This window comes from Aaosphaeria arxii, assembly GCF_010015735.1.
Source record: "Aaosphaeria arxii CBS 175.79 unplaced genomic scaffold BU24scaffold_11, whole genome shotgun sequence".
Lineage (NCBI taxonomy): Eukaryota > Fungi > Ascomycota > Dothideomycetes > Pleosporales > Aaosphaeria > Aaosphaeria arxii.
Genome location: NW_022983484.1, coordinates 871,725 through 886,861, shown reverse-complemented (window position 1 = coordinate 886,861; position 15,137 = coordinate 871,725). Strand labels below are relative to the sequence as shown.

The following is a 15,137-nucleotide window of genomic DNA, read 5'->3' as shown; positions in this document are numbered from 1 at the left end:
CAGCTCTCATGATGAATCTAATTCCTCCGACGCTATATTTCCCCGCCATCCAGATCGACAGCACGATGCCAACCCAATAACCCCAGTCCTAGCGGTCTCGGGAATGAAGACATGGGATTCGCTACGCCTACTGTCTACCAATCTTGTTACCAGATGGCCGTGTCTACCGAATCACGCTACTTCGCCCTTTTGATGATGTCCCTGGATATTTGTAGAATCATACCAGGGATTCGTCTTTTGCTGCTATGTACGATGTAGTCCGATGGCCTGGTATAAAATGCGAGCTTCCCATCGTCCAGATTGTAGGCCTCATCAGACTCTTTCAGTTCTCTACAATGAAGCTCATTAGTTGTCTCCTCTCTCTTTTGCCGGCATTGACAATTGCCCTCCCGCAATCGTCTGCCCCGACAACATTCTCTCGAAGGGTGGTCTATACACCCCCTTCGAACTACAACGACCCCCGTGTCCTCTACGCTCGCACAGCACAGCTTCCTAACGGAGACTTGCTTGCTACATGGGAGAACTATAGCCCAGAGCCACCGCTAGTGTGGTTCCCCATCTTCCGCTCTAGCGACAATGGCTATACTTGGAAAGAGATTTCCAAAGTAGAAGACCAGGTCAAGGGCTGGGGCCTACGGTACCAACCGTTCCTCTACGTCCTTCCAGAGGCATTCGGAGAGTTCCCAGCCGGCACGGTCTTGCTTTCCGGAAGTGCGATCCCCACCGATCTCAGCCAGACGCAGATTGAGCTTTATGCCAGCCGCGACGGCGGAGTCACGTGGAAGTTCGTCTCCCATGTCGCAGCTGGTGGTCGCGCCGTCCCCAACAATGGCCTGACTCCTGTCTGGGAGCCATTCCTCATGCTCCACAAGAAGAAGCTCATCAACTACTACTCCGACCAGCGCGACAATGCCACATACGGTCAGAAGATGGTTCACCAGACCACCACGGACGGCAAGACTTGGGGTCCTGTTGTGGACGACGTCAAATATCCCACATATACCGACCGTCCTGGAATGCCTACTGTTGCAAAGTTGCCAAATGGTAAATTCATCATGGCGTACGAGTACGGCGGCGGACCAGCTATCACCACAAGCTACCAGTTCCCCGTCTACTACAAGATCGTCTCCGATCCCGAGAAGTTCGGCGCTGCAACTGGAATCTCGCTTAAGGCCTCTGACGGAACTATTCCCACTGGATCACCATACGTGGTCTGGAGCAGTGCTGGAGGAAAGAATGGCACATTGATCGTCAGCGCTCACTCCAGTGGCGATATCTATATCAATAAGGGACTCGGAGAGGGGCCATGGAAGAAGGTAAGCACGCCCGAGGGAAGCAGCTACACGAGGCATTTGAGGGTTCTCAAAGACCAATCGAAGCTGTTGATCATGGGCGGTGGCCAGCTTCCTCCCAGCACCACCAACCAGATCACCGTTTCTGTTATGGACATTAGCAAGCTATAGTCAAATGTACAATAAGTATTTAGGAGTTGCTACGCTCATAACAACTCATCTGAACATAGAGCGACACATCAATTGATAATATTAGTTGTCATCTTTACAAGAATGAACTCTTTTTCTTCCTCTTCAGACGTCGAAGTACGCAATTCTGTGGTTATCAGTGCTGAACTTGTCTCGTAGATATAGAACTTGGGCTAGGAGACCTCCGGCTATCCCTCGGCTTCCCTGACAAGCTCTTTTTAGGAATTTTAGATACGGAGTGGGCGTAATGTGGCAAAGGCTTGTTAATGGCGCTAGGTGGTTCGTGTCGTCGTGAATCTCGTCGTTATGATTGGTTGGCCGCTCGTCTTATCTCCACCGACTGATACGAAAAGATTTACGTGACGGCAATAGAAATACGCGTTCAATTCAATCGACCTCAAGGAGTTTTTCAAGGGTCAGAATAATGGGAATATGACTGCGTTTCAATCAGTATCTCATCCTCCAAGATGTCGGAGATTTCCTTACTGCGATGTTGGTTCCAGCGACTTTGGGGTGGATTACAAACGTGAATAGCTATCGCAGTAAAAAGCTTAACAACTTCAACAAGCTTATCAAGTCGCAAACTAAAACCGACGGATCATCTTCGTAGCGTGGAAAGATAATTTACTATCACAAAAAACGGGGGCACATCCAGCATTTGTACCACAACGCTCGACGCCATGTGGCTTTCATTCAGCCTTGTCCCGGTCGTATGGGACCTTTAAAGGCCCCCGCTTGCCCTGTCGAACGACCTCTTGTACACCTATGTGAATTCGTCTGCACACAAGACCTGTAAAAAAGAAGTGTGGAGCCGTATCCCTCAAGCAGCATGTCACCAACCGGCCTGGGACACGGCGATGTGGAGAAGAACCCTGTCACGTCGGGATCTTTTCTTCCAGAGGATGGTCATGCTGTCCCTGGATACACGTTTGAATATGGGAACAGCACATATGCCAGGTTGCAACGACTTGCAGGCAAGTTGCACGTCGAACAGAGAGGTATCGAAAGGGTTCCCGAAGATGAGCGAAATGACACCTCGTTATTGAACGTTGGCACTATGGTAACCATCGCGATGATTATTCGAATGCATCAACGAGTACTGATGAATTCTGTTAGTGGCTATCCTGCAATATGGTCGTCTCCTCATTTGCTTTGGGCATGCTTGCGCAGAAGCTGTTCTATCTTGGCTTCGTTGACGCCGTTCTAACATGCATCTTCTTCAACCTTCTCGGCGTAGCACCAGTGTGTTACTTCTCGACCTTTGGTCCCAGGTTTGGCCTTCGACAGGTTGTCCTGTCCCGATACTGGTTTGGCTGGTACGGCGTGAAAATCAGTATGTGATCCCCGAAAGATGTTTCTCATGTGCAGCAACTCATCGATCATAGTTGCCTTCTTCAACATGCTTGCATGTATTGGCTGGTCCAGCGTCAACTCCATTGTCGGGGGCGAACTTATTCATGCTGTCAACAACGACGTCCCAGGTTATGCCGGTATCATCATTATCGCCATATGTACGCTCATCATCACCTTCTTCGGCTACAAAGTCGTTCATGCGTACGAATACTGGTCCTGGATACCTACATTTATTGTCTTCTTGATCATCCTCGGAACCTTCGCACACTCTGGAGACTTTGTCAACATCCCCATGGGAGTTGGTCTATCAGAAATTGGATCTGTGCTTTCTTTCGGGTGTGTAATCTATGGATTTGCAACAGGTTGGGCGTGTATGGCTTCCGACTATACAGTTTACCAGCCGGCGACTCAGTCCAGGCGCAAGATCTTTGGAGCTGTCTGGCTAGGACTCATGTTCCCTTTGCTCTTCACCCAGATCCTAGGCATCGCGATCATGACCGCAACTACGATCAACGACGGCGATAACAGGTACATGCAGGGATATGAGTCCGCCAAAGTAGGAGGGCTGCTTGCTGCCGTGCTCTTCCCTCCGCTTGGCGGCTTTGGCAAATTCTGTCTTGTCATTCTGGCGCTGAGCACGATTGCGAACAATTGTCCCAATGTCTACTCTGTCGGTTTGACCTTGCAGGTTTTGGGTAGATGGACTCAAAGAATTCCCCGCTATGTTCTGACGACGATCGGCACGGCGGCTTACATTGCGATCGCGATCCCCGCGTATACGGAATTTGAAGAAGTGCTTGAGAACTTTATGAACTTCATTGGTAAGTAAAATTGGTTAGCTTCGCTCGCAGTTCATTTGCTTACCGTTCTCGAAGGGTATTGGCTCGCCATCTATGAAGGCATTGCATTCTCCGATCATTTCCTGTATAAGCGCTCCATGTCAGCTTATGACCCATCGTTATACGACCAGCCAAGCAAGCTACCCCCAGGGATTGCTGCAATCTTTGCGTTCTGTTGCGGAATTGTGGGCATGGTAATGGGTATGTCGCAGGTTTGGTTCGTGGGACCGATTGCTTTGCATGCAGGCGAGGCACCATTCGGAGGCGATGTTGGCTTTGAGTTGGGATTCGCATTTGCATTTGTTGCATATACCATCACGCGTCATTTTGAACTGAAGTACTTTGGGCGATAATTGTCGCCTAAGCACTGTTGAGCATGCAAGTAATTTACACAATGAGTTGCAAGAAGAGAGACTAATAATTGGTTTTCGTTGATGCGACTGCATCGTTGACTAGAGGCATACCGACGATTCCATGGTGGAAAACACAAACTCTCTCTCTTCTACCCTAGTTTGAATAACCCATGAATTATCATTGATATCCAAGAATGATTCTATGAGCATGTTGCTTGGCGTGAATGATAACAAGATAACGTGACTAGTTATTACGCTAACCTGTTAGGGCCCCCGCCCGATCCTTTGATTGCAACTTGGCTTCGTCATCCAGGCATCCACATTTCTCCCCCATCTTCTACAATTCTACAGTTATGTGAAGATAGGCTTCCTTCTTGCACACAGCATTGCAATGACACAAGTTGGAAAGTGTGACACATGTCGAGCTCGAAAGGTCAAGGTATGTGGCAATTCGTTGTGGCCATGTGCAACCCTGCCGCACTTTCTACCCAATTAAGATGGGGCGGATTTGCTCTAGCCTTACTGCGCGGATGCCTTAACTGATTGACTCGAATATATCTAATAATCCTTTGGCAGTGTGACGAGAAGAAACCCAAATGCGGCGCATGTCGGAAGAAAGAGCGCTCATGCACGTATACATACGGAAAAGCATCAGCACTTGTGCTGGAAACTCCTACCAAGTACTCCGGACACGGTAAAGCGAAAGTTGCGCCTCGCATAGTACCCCTCGTCGATTCCGAAAACTCAGCAGTCTTTACTCCTCAGGCCAGCTCCATTTCTTCGTCAGACGTGGAAGCGGACAGGAGCGATGTCGACGCCGCCTATCAACTTGACGGTACGTCACCGGAAACATGGGTCCTCAGCAGGCAGGGTGGACTCCAGAGGCTTTCAAGCAGCGAATCGTCTCGCAATTCTACTCCTTCTTCGTCTGGCCTGTCTTTAATTCGACCTTCATCACCCGAGATGTCTCTTGCAACGCGGTTTATCAAGATGATAGGGCCGGAATCGCAAGGCAACCCCTTCCTGATCCACGGAACATGGGTGAACTCAATCCCAACAAGGATTGGATGCAGTCCAGCGTTCGATACTGCTGTCAAGTATGCCATTGATAGCTTCGCATTCTTCTCAGATCCATCTTTTTCGAAACAGCGCATTGCACGGCAGTCTAAAGGAGTTGCATTAAAGGCGCTAAGGGACGGTCTAGCTCAGGTCAAGGGCAATGTTCCGTTCGACATACTCCTTGCGATCAAGATGCACTTCAATGGTGAAATTCTCATGGGGGTCGAGAATTGGGTCAACTATACTACTCATTCAATGGCACTGTCTGAGATATTGAAATCGAGGTCAACGCCGGAGATCGCCGACGAAGACTACTGGAGCTTCATCGACAACACATACATGGACGAGATTGCCGAGGCTGCCTTTTCGGGACGGCAGTCAAAATTTGAGAATGATTTCTACCTCAACGTCACCCGTTCTCCGCCAACTGGCTCTAGTCATACACAGTCATTGCGATATCGAGTTGCAATGACTCTCATGCATTCCTTGATTCAAGTTCCTCGTATGATCAAGCTTGTCCGGGATGCCAAACGGGATCCGGACGATGTTGAGGCTCTTGCAAAAGCAGTTTCCTCTATAGAATCGCTTTGGCAGATTATGCCTACGACTCTCTTGGAAGAATACTACCAGGCTGTCACTTCCAAGCTACCCATTTCCCCCGGACCGGAGCTCCAAGGGTTCATTGACGATACCCTATACTTCGAGTCTGTTGAAAGCGTCATTCTGCTGAACAGATTCTGGACTCTTCAAAACTATCTCTGCGGCGTTACTTACACCCTCTACGATTCATTTCCCTTGCAATCAGCTGCGAGCGCTTTACCTAGCATGGAGACTGTAGAACGCGTAGACATAGCTGCCGCATCCAACGTGCTTCGATCTGTACCATATGCCCTATCAATATCTTCGACACTTCACCTAGTCCCGCTTCGCATCCTTACTCCAATGCAAACCTCTATCGGAGCGTGGTACCGAAAACTTCGGCGATTGAGAATCCTACAGCTTTTCCACGAGCAAGGCTCACCCGAGCATGACCAAATCCAAGCAGACATCAAGCTTTATGAAACGGCGCAGGACCACATCGTCCGTGAAAGTAACAAGATCCATCTACTGTGGCGTGCCGATATAGTAACAATGCCTTTGTTCGCGTTCGCTTGCGAGATTCTCGAAGGCGGGCATATCCCAGAGGACCTACTCCAATGGATGCAGGAGCTTCATGCCGGCAAGGACGTCCCGAGACTCGTAGTCAAGATCAATAAGCAAATGGTAGAGATCGCTATGAGTCGCGATCCCATCACCGGAGCCAGTATGCCGATGAAGGTTGTCACTGACGAAGAATGGGATGAGCAGAGACAGCCCAAGATGCATGAAAATCTCAAAATTCTGCAGGTTCAAAATGTCTGAAATAGAGGTTCCTCTCCAGACCTACACTTTCCTCTTCATCACATCATTGTAAATGCACGAGACTATTCCTCTCCATCAGGCATACACCAACAAAAGCGCGCAACTTCAGGAGGTGGAGACCTCAATGTCATTTCATTTAGATATGAACAATCATAGTTTAATATAGCGTTAATAGCTAAAGTCGCAATGTTACATTTTAAACGGTCGCATTTCAACAGTTGATACTGTCGCGTATAGACGCCTCTGTAGTAGGGAGCATCACAGGCACGACCCGCAATCGGTGAATAGGTAGGAAAGGTAGATATTTGACCTGTCGATAGGCCTCTGGAGGTAGGTAGATGATGCCTCGATCCGTCTCGGCAGCCCTGATCGATCTATCATCTATCTATGCCCTGCCTTGTGCCTTTCCCTATGCAAGTGATCCCCGAATAGCCTCATCTATGATGCTACACCACAATACTACTTCCGTCGCATTCTTTTCCCTCCTCCCTCATCGGCGATTTGATTACGGGTCCTACAGCCCCAGGATAAACTCCTGCCAACTGCATCTCTGACACCCGTGATGATCGCATAACGTGCATGTCCTCTCCAGCTGCGGATACGGACTAGGTCTTGAGATCACGGCGTGGTATTTGTAGCAATGGCAACAGCGCCAGCGAAAGTACCTCTTGTACGTTGTGTTTGTTCCTGGGCTATGCGGCATTTTCTCGAAGATCGTTGAGATTTTGGGTTGTGAAGACTGTATCTGTATGAACTGAGTGTGAAAGACGAAGGATTGTGTGAGGGGAGAACTAGAATAGATGTGATTTTGTAATGCTTGGGCTTGAAGGGAAAGCAGTATGCATGGTGGTTATTGAATCATTGGCCTGCGCGCGTTGGCAAGCTGTGACGTTTCTGTGATTGGGTGAATCACCGACACACCATGATTATTATCTTTGTTTGGAGAGTGAATGGGCTGAGTTCGTGAAAAGTGGCTCCTTTGTTGTGACAATGGGCATTGATACAGGTTCGTATTGTATCCAAAGTTTTCACTGTCACTGTCAGTAACGGGGTACATGTGATTGTGTATTAATTCAAATCCCAGAACAAGTAACAACTCTCTTTTATGATAGGGTGATATAGGTGCTATTATTATCTATTCACTATTCGTCACGTATCGCGATTATGGCTCTAGCATCCACTTCACGGCGCCAACGACGTCCTTCTCCCAGTCCCTACTAACTTCCAGATCCGGACACGTCGTCCAGAAGCCGTGTGGCAGACCAGGGTACACATCCTCTTTCACCTCCAAGCCGTCCTCCCTCAAGATCTTTCCCAGAAGCAACTCCTCATCGCGTCTCGGGTCCCAACCACAAACCGAGAAATAAGCCTTCTTCGCAATGCCCTTCCAGGAATCGTTAAGCAGCGGCGAGTAGCGTATGTCGTCCTTCGGCGCGCCATACTTCTTCCAGAAATACTCGATAGATGCTTTCGTGAGGCCAGGGGCGTCGTCGATCTCGTCGACACTCAGAATCTGCGAGCGGTACCTCTCGGGTCGGACATCTGGATGGCAGAAGGACGAAGCCAAGAGAACCAGACCGGTGATGGGCGGCGACATCTGTTTCGAAAGATACCTCTGTGCAAGCCCGGCGGTGAAATTACCACCCGCAGACGTGCCGCCGACGAGGAACCCCTTGGTGAGGTCTACGTCGAGCTTCTCAGCAGCTTCGGGCGTACTCGTCCACGACAAAACATCCCAGCAGTCTTCGAAGCCGAATGGGAAGCTGTGCTCAGGTGCAAGACGGTACTCGACGTTGAGAACATGCAGATCAATCGACTTCGCCCAGGCTCGGCAGGTAGGATCATCTGTTTCTAAGGATCCCGTGACGAAGCCTCCGCCATGCATGTAGAGGAATAGTGGGAGCTTGTTTCCTGCACCAATTCTGCGATAGGAGCGGATGCGGATATCGTATCCATCGCGAGCTTTGATGTCGAATTCAGAAATGTCGAGGGCGGGATCCGGTATTATTTGCTTGCGCTCCCTGCTCATACGATTGATACGTGTACCGGGAGGCAAATTCTTGGGGAACTGTAGCGGCACGTGTGATCAGCGTTGTTCAAGAGCTGTTGGGATTGGTGATAGATTGCAGAGGTGATCTAATGATGTACCGCGCGGGGTAGTTTCATTGGCTAGTGCGGCAACAGAACCCAGCGTTAGAGGAGATACCTCGTAGCAGGTATGGTAGATATTATCGGAATTGTGCGTCCCATGTAGCAATAGAGGGTAATGCAGGGGAAGGTCGCCTAGTCATAGGAGCAACTTACTTCAAGCCATTGAGGATGCGGCTTTCTTAGGTGTCGATATTCTGCCATTTCTGCTTTACTGGGCTGTGGAATGAATGCTGTGCTGAGGTTCGGGGAAGATACCTCCGATTCTTATAGGTCAGACCGCCTCGAAACGCCATGTCGGCTTTTTACCAAATGTTAGCGGGTCAAATACCAGTTTTTTCACTGGCCGCAACTAGTTGCAGAGAAACCCACAAGTCGACCTCGTATTTACTGCCACTTGATGAGTTATGACGGCCAAGGAGCGCTATACGAGCAGAATTTTTATCTAATCTAATCAATCAGGGTAGTGGCTCTGCAATGATCAACTGTTATGAGACCACATTGGGCATGCGTGCGCCTTGGCGATTATATGCTCATGACAATCATCGTGACAGTGGTTTTGAGATTGACAATGCTAGCATCCCCATATCTGCACTGAGTATTCCGACGCATGTGCGCCGCCAATATCTGGGGTATCTGGTGGACGATCAGCCCTGAAGTGGAAATGAATATATGTGGTAGTCAGTATGTCAAATAGCGATGGTTTGAATCTCCTGGCTTTATTATTGCTGAAACGAGATGACAGACAAGACACTGAATACTGCCCCGACTGACCAAGCTATTGCTGCCGCACCGGCAGTACAGCTTGACGGAAAGAATACAATCATACGCTCAACTAGCCCCGACTATGATGACCCTGAGAAGCCCATACCGAGAGAGTCGACAACACCTGGAGTTGCAAAGGTCGAGCGATTTAGCCATGTGCTGTATCAATCCGGAAGGTCAGGCCGCCTGTTGCTCTATGTCCTTGCCGCATCGATTGGCTTGACTATGTTTGCATATGCACTTGACCAGGGAATCACGTCCAACTTCACCATCATCGCCGCATCCTCCTTCAACCATCACGCTGAAATCAGTACCGTCAGCACGGCTGCAGCCATCATTCGCGCAATCTCAAAGCCTTTCCTTAGCAAGCTTTCTGATATCACGTCTCGCCCGACTTGTTATGTCCTCGTCCTGGTCTTCTACATCATCGGATTCGTTGTTGCTGCAACCTGCCATGATATTGCTGCTTACACGGTTGGGATAGCATTCACGTCCTTCGGCAAATCTGGTCTTGATCTGCTCGGCGACATCATCGTAGCCGACCTTACGCCCCTCGAATGGCGAGCCTTCTGGTCTGCACTCCTCAGTGCCCCGTTCCTCGTCACCACCTTCGTCAATGGGTTTATCGCCGATGCCATGATCCCCGATAAATGGCGCTGGGGTCTGGGAATGTTCGCCATCATGATGCCGGTGCTCTTGATCCCCGCCATCCTGACTTTGTATGGTGTTCAGCGTCGTGCCGACAAGCTTGGGGTGATCAGCTTCGGTGAAGCCGGGATGGCAAGGAGGCAGGGTCTTAAGGTCAAGGGAGCCAGACACTGGATGGCGTTGGGATGGCAGGGCATCATCGACATCGATCTCGCTGGCTTATTCCTCCTAGGAATAGGCTTCGCATTGATACTCCTCACATTCAACCTCGTCAAGTCTGCCGACGGTGGCTGGAATAATCCGTCCATGCTCGCCATGATCGTCTGCGGTTTCATTATCCTTGTGATATTCGCAGCATACGAGTACTTCGTCGCCCCGAAGCCTGTCATGACCAAAAACATCTTTAACAACCGCGCCTTCATGTGCGCTCTCGCTGCTGATTCCATCGGTATGCTAGCCAGCTCGATACGCGGACTGTACCTCTCGTCGTACATCTACGTCATCAAAGACTGGTCAAACTATGCCTGGACCGTTTTCATGGCAGCCACGACCCTCACGCTCTGCTTCCTCGGCCCAATCAGTGGCCTCATCCATCGCACTACCCATCGCTACAAGACCCTGATGGTCGCTGGATCTGTCCTGAAGTTTCTCGGATACGCAATCGTGATGACAACTGACGTGCGAAGCACCCAAAACACCGTCGCGCTCGTTTTGTCTCAGATCCTCGTCGGCTGCAACTCCTTCCAAGTCATCGGCGCGCGTGTCGGTTCGCAGGCCTCTGTCCCTCACGAGGACCTGTCTTCTGTAATTGCCATCCTCTCCCTCTGGAGCACACTAGGCTCCTCGGTCGGATACTCGATTGCTGGATCGATCTGGACCACCCACATGATATCGAATATGCGCGATGAGTTACCCAACGTCCCCGAGAAGACGATTCAAAGTCTTTACGGTAGCATCAAGACTCTGCGTACCAAGTACCGCTTCGACGACCCTATCCGTCAAGGCGCCATCAGGGCATACACTCGAACAAACGGTGTCCTGTTCGTCACAGCGCTTGTACTGAATATCATTCCCATTATTGCGTCTCTCCTTATGCCTAGTAGGACTCCCGACGGAATAAAGCACCTGGCATGTATGCTAACAATCGATAGATTACTACCTCGGAAAGCAACAAAATGCAATCACAAACACCGATATGGCTGGACAGCCAGTTGAGATCAAGGAGAGAGATGATAATAAGGAGTTGCATGGCTTTTTTGCTAAGGCGAAGCGCCTCTACTACAAGGAGACTTGAGAGGTATGTGGAAAATGTGGCGCTGATATGCCTAAAGTTGGCGAAGTAGTTGCAGAGTGTTCCATGCCGCTTTGTTGTGATGTGCTGTTGATCAATTCGCATTGTTGAAGGGTGGTTTACTAACAAGACGGTTCTGATCTGTCGATTTTGTGACACTACACTGTTCCCTTCAGCTGCTCTGCAAGACATGATGTTTAAGTAGTATTGCACAGTCTTGAATACTTGCAACGCCACTACAATTATGTATGACTCAACGCTAATCTGATTTGATTAGCCATTATATCTTCAATGCTTATAAAAGTTGCGAAATTTCAATTCACAGATGTCAAACCAGCCTACAGATCTAAAATGCGGAAGTGCCAAGTAAAATGCTCACGTGATCTCGTGATCGGGTCGCGACAGCCATAAGCGTTTGTAGATCAAGGTCAAAAACACCATCACATAGGTCCTCGAATCTTTGGCTAATCGTAATATCATTCTAGTCGTAATGGATCATAACCGAAAATATCATGTTCGTTTCAGGGTATCGCGTTGTAAGAATCAAGCATACCAAAAGTGGCATGCGCCTCAAAAATGACTTTTCCGTGCGCCGCCTCGTCCTTTTCCTTCTCTGTTGATGCAGCAAATGCTCATTTCCTGGCACCAACGTTGTACCATCCAAGGTTCTAGCTCTTTCTCTACAGCGAGGGCATGATCTTCCTCATTTTCCACGACCAAGGGCTTCTCTTTCTGGAGTTTCCTCTGCTTATTGAAACTTTTGATTTGTTTCTGGGTAGCTCTTCTCCACACTCGTATGCTGGTCGATGTGTTGAAGTACTCTGTCAAATCTTCCGCGATGATCGGGTCATACATTAGAATCCTTTCATACCAGGACGGCTCTAGGGGATTCATAGATGGACGAAGTGCACGGATAGTGGAAGTCATCTGCTTGAATACGCTAGTCTTGATGGCGTTCCATTGGAGATGTACTATCGGCACCATGCTAACAGGAATGACAGTGTCATCAACATTCTCTTTCTCAGCTGCAGGCTCGTGGCCTGGAAGTGACAATGGCACTAGGGCTAAGGGAGGTGATTTGATGAATTTTGAGTTCCGGGGCGGGGTTGGACTCAAAGCTTCATCATCTTCGGAATCAAGTATTTCTTCGATATTTGCGAATCGCCCTGTCGGCCTAGGCGGCGTGCGCGGGTTGGTAATATCGTTTTCTGGTCGTAATTCAGGGTTAAGAGTGGGCACTTTTGAGACGGGGAAAGCGGAATGCGATTTTGGTGGACGGCCTCGACCTCTTCTTGGAGATATGAGAGTGCCCTTCAGTGGTGGATCTGATGAAGGCGGGCTCCACCTCTGCGGTTGCGTAGATAGAGGTATATCATCAATGTCTGGGAAGTCGGAGCTAATATCGCAAATGGGTATTGGTGCAGGTGTATGACCTTCAATGTTTGGTAGTATTTCTTCGGCATCGGTGTACGCTAGTTCTCTACGTTCTTCCAGCACTGTCGCAGGGGGCGTCGGAAGATCAGACGATATATGGATGATCTCTTCACGATCGTCTCCTACATCTATCGTATCGGTGATGTGCATTTCGTCAGGGTGGTCATCAACGGTATCGTCCATAAGAAGGGGTAAGTCTTGAGTGCGGTCTGGTTCTGGAATGTATATTTCCTCCTGCTGCTCAAGCATCTGGCCACATTCATCCCTTGCGCTTGCGGCCCAGAGGCCACGCTTACCATCTTGCTTTTGCATCCTTGACATGATGCCCTTAGAGGCAGGCGATTGGGCGTACAATAGGTTTCCGGAGAACGGAATCAAGTCGTGCTCGGATTCCCGAATGGCTTGTTGTATTTGGCGAACTGTGGATGGAGATTCTTCGAGCGCAAGCTGACTTGATGTGCCAAAGAGAACATCTTGTTTTTTAAATTTTGACATTGCCGACGACGGACTCAGGAGTTTATCTGCCATCATCTTCGGTGGCACTGGCGGCTTACTGGAACCATTCTGTGATTTCGAGCTTTTCTTCTTCGCTGCTGCTTTTGAAGTCGGTGGCTTACGTGTTGACTTGTTCGTGGCTGTTCCCATTTGACGATTTGATACATCATTCAAGGGAATCTTGACTGTATTTCCACGTGATTCAAAGAACGCCTTCGGCTCTAGGTTCGAGATCGGATCGGCCTCTTGAGCTGCATATTGGCCTGTTACAAGATCTGTTATTGTCCTCGGCTTCTTCTTTGGCGCTTTCTTCACGGGAGAAGAGTCTCGGGAGGCAGGCTGATTGTTCGGGCCTTCGACAAGCTGGGATCATCAGTATATGAACTGTGGTCTTGTGCGCTTGCATGAACTCACCTCAACTCTTCGTTTCCTTGTCGAAGTAGTGCTCTTCGAGTTCTTCGAGGTACCATCGGCAGTGTCCCGTGCCTCTAAAGTCTCAACCGCAAAGCTCGTGAGCATACTGCTAAATGAATTCGTTTGCACCGGCAGGCCACTCTCCACCCTGATACTGGGCTCGTTGCAATGATCCTGGATCTCAGGGATGGTATCCTTCACAGGTGTCCAATCCCGCCGGCGCGCTACGGCCTCTTCGACCTCCAGGTTCTCATTGCAGTTGTTTGTTGCCTGCAATGGCGGCGCCTCTTGCACGGCAGAGGCTACCCCAAGAGGCTCTTTCCCATCGCAAGACAACCCCACCTGTTGAACCAGATTACCAAAATGTTCAGACACCACGCTTCCCTTCTGAGTTTTTACTGATTTGCGGCTTCTTTTGGCTTTGTCTGTCTTTGTACCCGCCTCATTTTCCCCAACATTGTCTGCATTCGGTTCTTTTACTGCGCGAGGCTTGCGAGGCTTGGTGGGTTTGGCTTTCGGTGCAGGTGCTGCACATTCGACTGGGGCGCTGTCTGTGATTGAGGGCTCAACAATAGGAAAATGAGAAGAAGTGGTGGGTGCTGCAGGCAGGCCGTCCCTATTGGTTTCCTTGACCTTGCGAGTCCTGCCTTTCCTAGGCTTGGGTTCAATGCTGTCGGCATCGGTTTTGGCCTTCGCTTTCGCTTTCGCTTTGGAGGGCTGTTTCCTGGGCCTCGTAGGCTTTTGATCGTCTTCCTGGTATTTTGCACGGCGCGATGTTGCCGCTGGTGGTGGAGGGGAATCTTCAGTGGTGAGGTCAAAATGGTGCGACCGGAACAGACTCCCAGCGGTGGCAAACCCCGTAACCGCACCCTCAGGAATGAGAGCTGCGCGAGATCCCGATCTTAACGCGCCGGATAGCTGTGCCATGCTACTTGCATTTGTAGGGAGTAAAGGAGGGGATGGGGCGGGCAAGGCGACGCGTTGCTGGTTGCTTGGAGGAGTCGATCGTTGCCGTACATCATTGCTAGTGGTCGGCGGGGATGATGACAGGAGGACAAGGTCGAACGTAGCCATCGTGGCACCACATGACCTGCAGATAAATTTGATTGCAATTGTGCAGGAGCGAGGAGCCGTTGCCGCGGTCGTACACGTACAGTAGAGGAGGTAGTAGACAGAGCAGTCGTTGTTGACGATGGCGGAGGTGCAATTGGATCGGAGGTGGTCAGCGCATCATCATAGCGTGTGGAGCCTTTCAGAACCTTGATCAAACGTCCACACTCAAGATGAACGTCCAACAAGCTCAACTGTTCTACACTATGGCGCTTTCCTAGAATTTTCTTATTCTGCTGAGGATTTATACGGACCTCAAACATACGTGATTTGTAATTTGAAGAATAATTCACTCGTTTACAGATAAATGCACGATTTAGGCAACCTGTTTTGGCCCGACCGGGGG

The 15,137-nt window shown here is 49.7% G+C and overlaps 6 protein-coding genes across 6 annotated transcripts; 4 read left to right on the top strand and 2 right to left on the bottom strand.

Moving 5' to 3' along the window:
• Window positions 1–335: 335 nt before the first annotated feature.
• On the top strand, window positions 336–1,463 carry BU24DRAFT_427686 (glycoside hydrolase family 93 protein; the record flags this gene model as incomplete). Its single annotated transcript, XM_033529278.1, has 1 exon — window positions 336–1,463. One exon carries the CDS (start codon window positions 336–338, stop codon window positions 1,461–1,463), a length of 1,128 nt encoding a protein of 375 aa, XP_033378906.1.
• A 715-nt stretch (window positions 1,464–2,178) lies between these two features.
• Window positions 2,179–4,219, top strand: BU24DRAFT_427684 (purine-cytosine permease). The gene is made up of 4 exons (XM_033529277.1): window positions 2,179–2,541; window positions 2,598–2,814; window positions 2,867–3,655; window positions 3,710–4,219. The coding sequence occupies exons 1-4, from the start codon at window positions 2,311–2,313 to the stop codon at window positions 4,024–4,026; spliced, it is 1,554 nt and encodes a 517-aa protein (XP_033378905.1). The 5' UTR covers window positions 2,179–2,310; the 3' UTR covers window positions 4,027–4,219.
• A 128-nt stretch (window positions 4,220–4,347) lies between these two features.
• On the top strand, window positions 4,348–6,688 carry BU24DRAFT_378663 (uncharacterized protein). Its single transcript, XM_033524670.1, has 2 exons — window positions 4,348–4,465; window positions 4,603–6,688. The coding sequence occupies exons 1-2, from the start codon at window positions 4,418–4,420 to the stop codon at window positions 6,484–6,486; spliced, it is 1,932 nt and encodes a 643-aa protein (XP_033378904.1). The 5' UTR covers window positions 4,348–4,417; the 3' UTR covers window positions 6,487–6,688.
• An 891-nt stretch (window positions 6,689–7,579) lies between these two features.
• Window positions 7,580–8,838, bottom strand: BU24DRAFT_400002 (alpha/beta-hydrolase; the record flags this gene model as incomplete). Its single annotated transcript, XM_033525437.1, has 2 exons — window positions 7,580–8,554; window positions 8,791–8,838. The coding sequence occupies 2 exons, from the start codon at window positions 8,836–8,838 to the stop codon at window positions 7,649–7,651; spliced, it is 954 nt and encodes a 317-aa protein (XP_033378903.1). The 3' UTR covers window positions 7,580–7,648.
• Window positions 8,839–9,372: 534 nt separating this feature from the next.
• Window positions 9,373–11,341, top strand: BU24DRAFT_399998 (MFS general substrate transporter; the record flags this gene model as incomplete). Its single annotated transcript, XM_033525436.1, has 2 exons — window positions 9,373–11,146; window positions 11,199–11,341. 2 exons carry the CDS (start codon window positions 9,373–9,375, stop codon window positions 11,339–11,341), a joined length of 1,917 nt encoding a protein of 638 aa, XP_033378902.1.
• A 330-nt stretch (window positions 11,342–11,671) lies between these two features.
• BU24DRAFT_427682 (uncharacterized protein) lies at window positions 11,672–14,964 on the bottom strand. The gene is made up of 2 exons (XM_033529276.1): window positions 13,682–14,964; window positions 11,672–13,630 (listed from the first exon to the last, which is right to left on the bottom strand). Exons 1-2 carry the CDS (start codon window positions 14,753–14,755, stop codon window positions 11,909–11,911), a joined length of 2,796 nt encoding a protein of 931 aa, XP_033378901.1. The 5' UTR covers window positions 14,756–14,964; the 3' UTR covers window positions 11,672–11,908.
• Window positions 14,965–15,137: the final 173 nt, after the last annotated feature.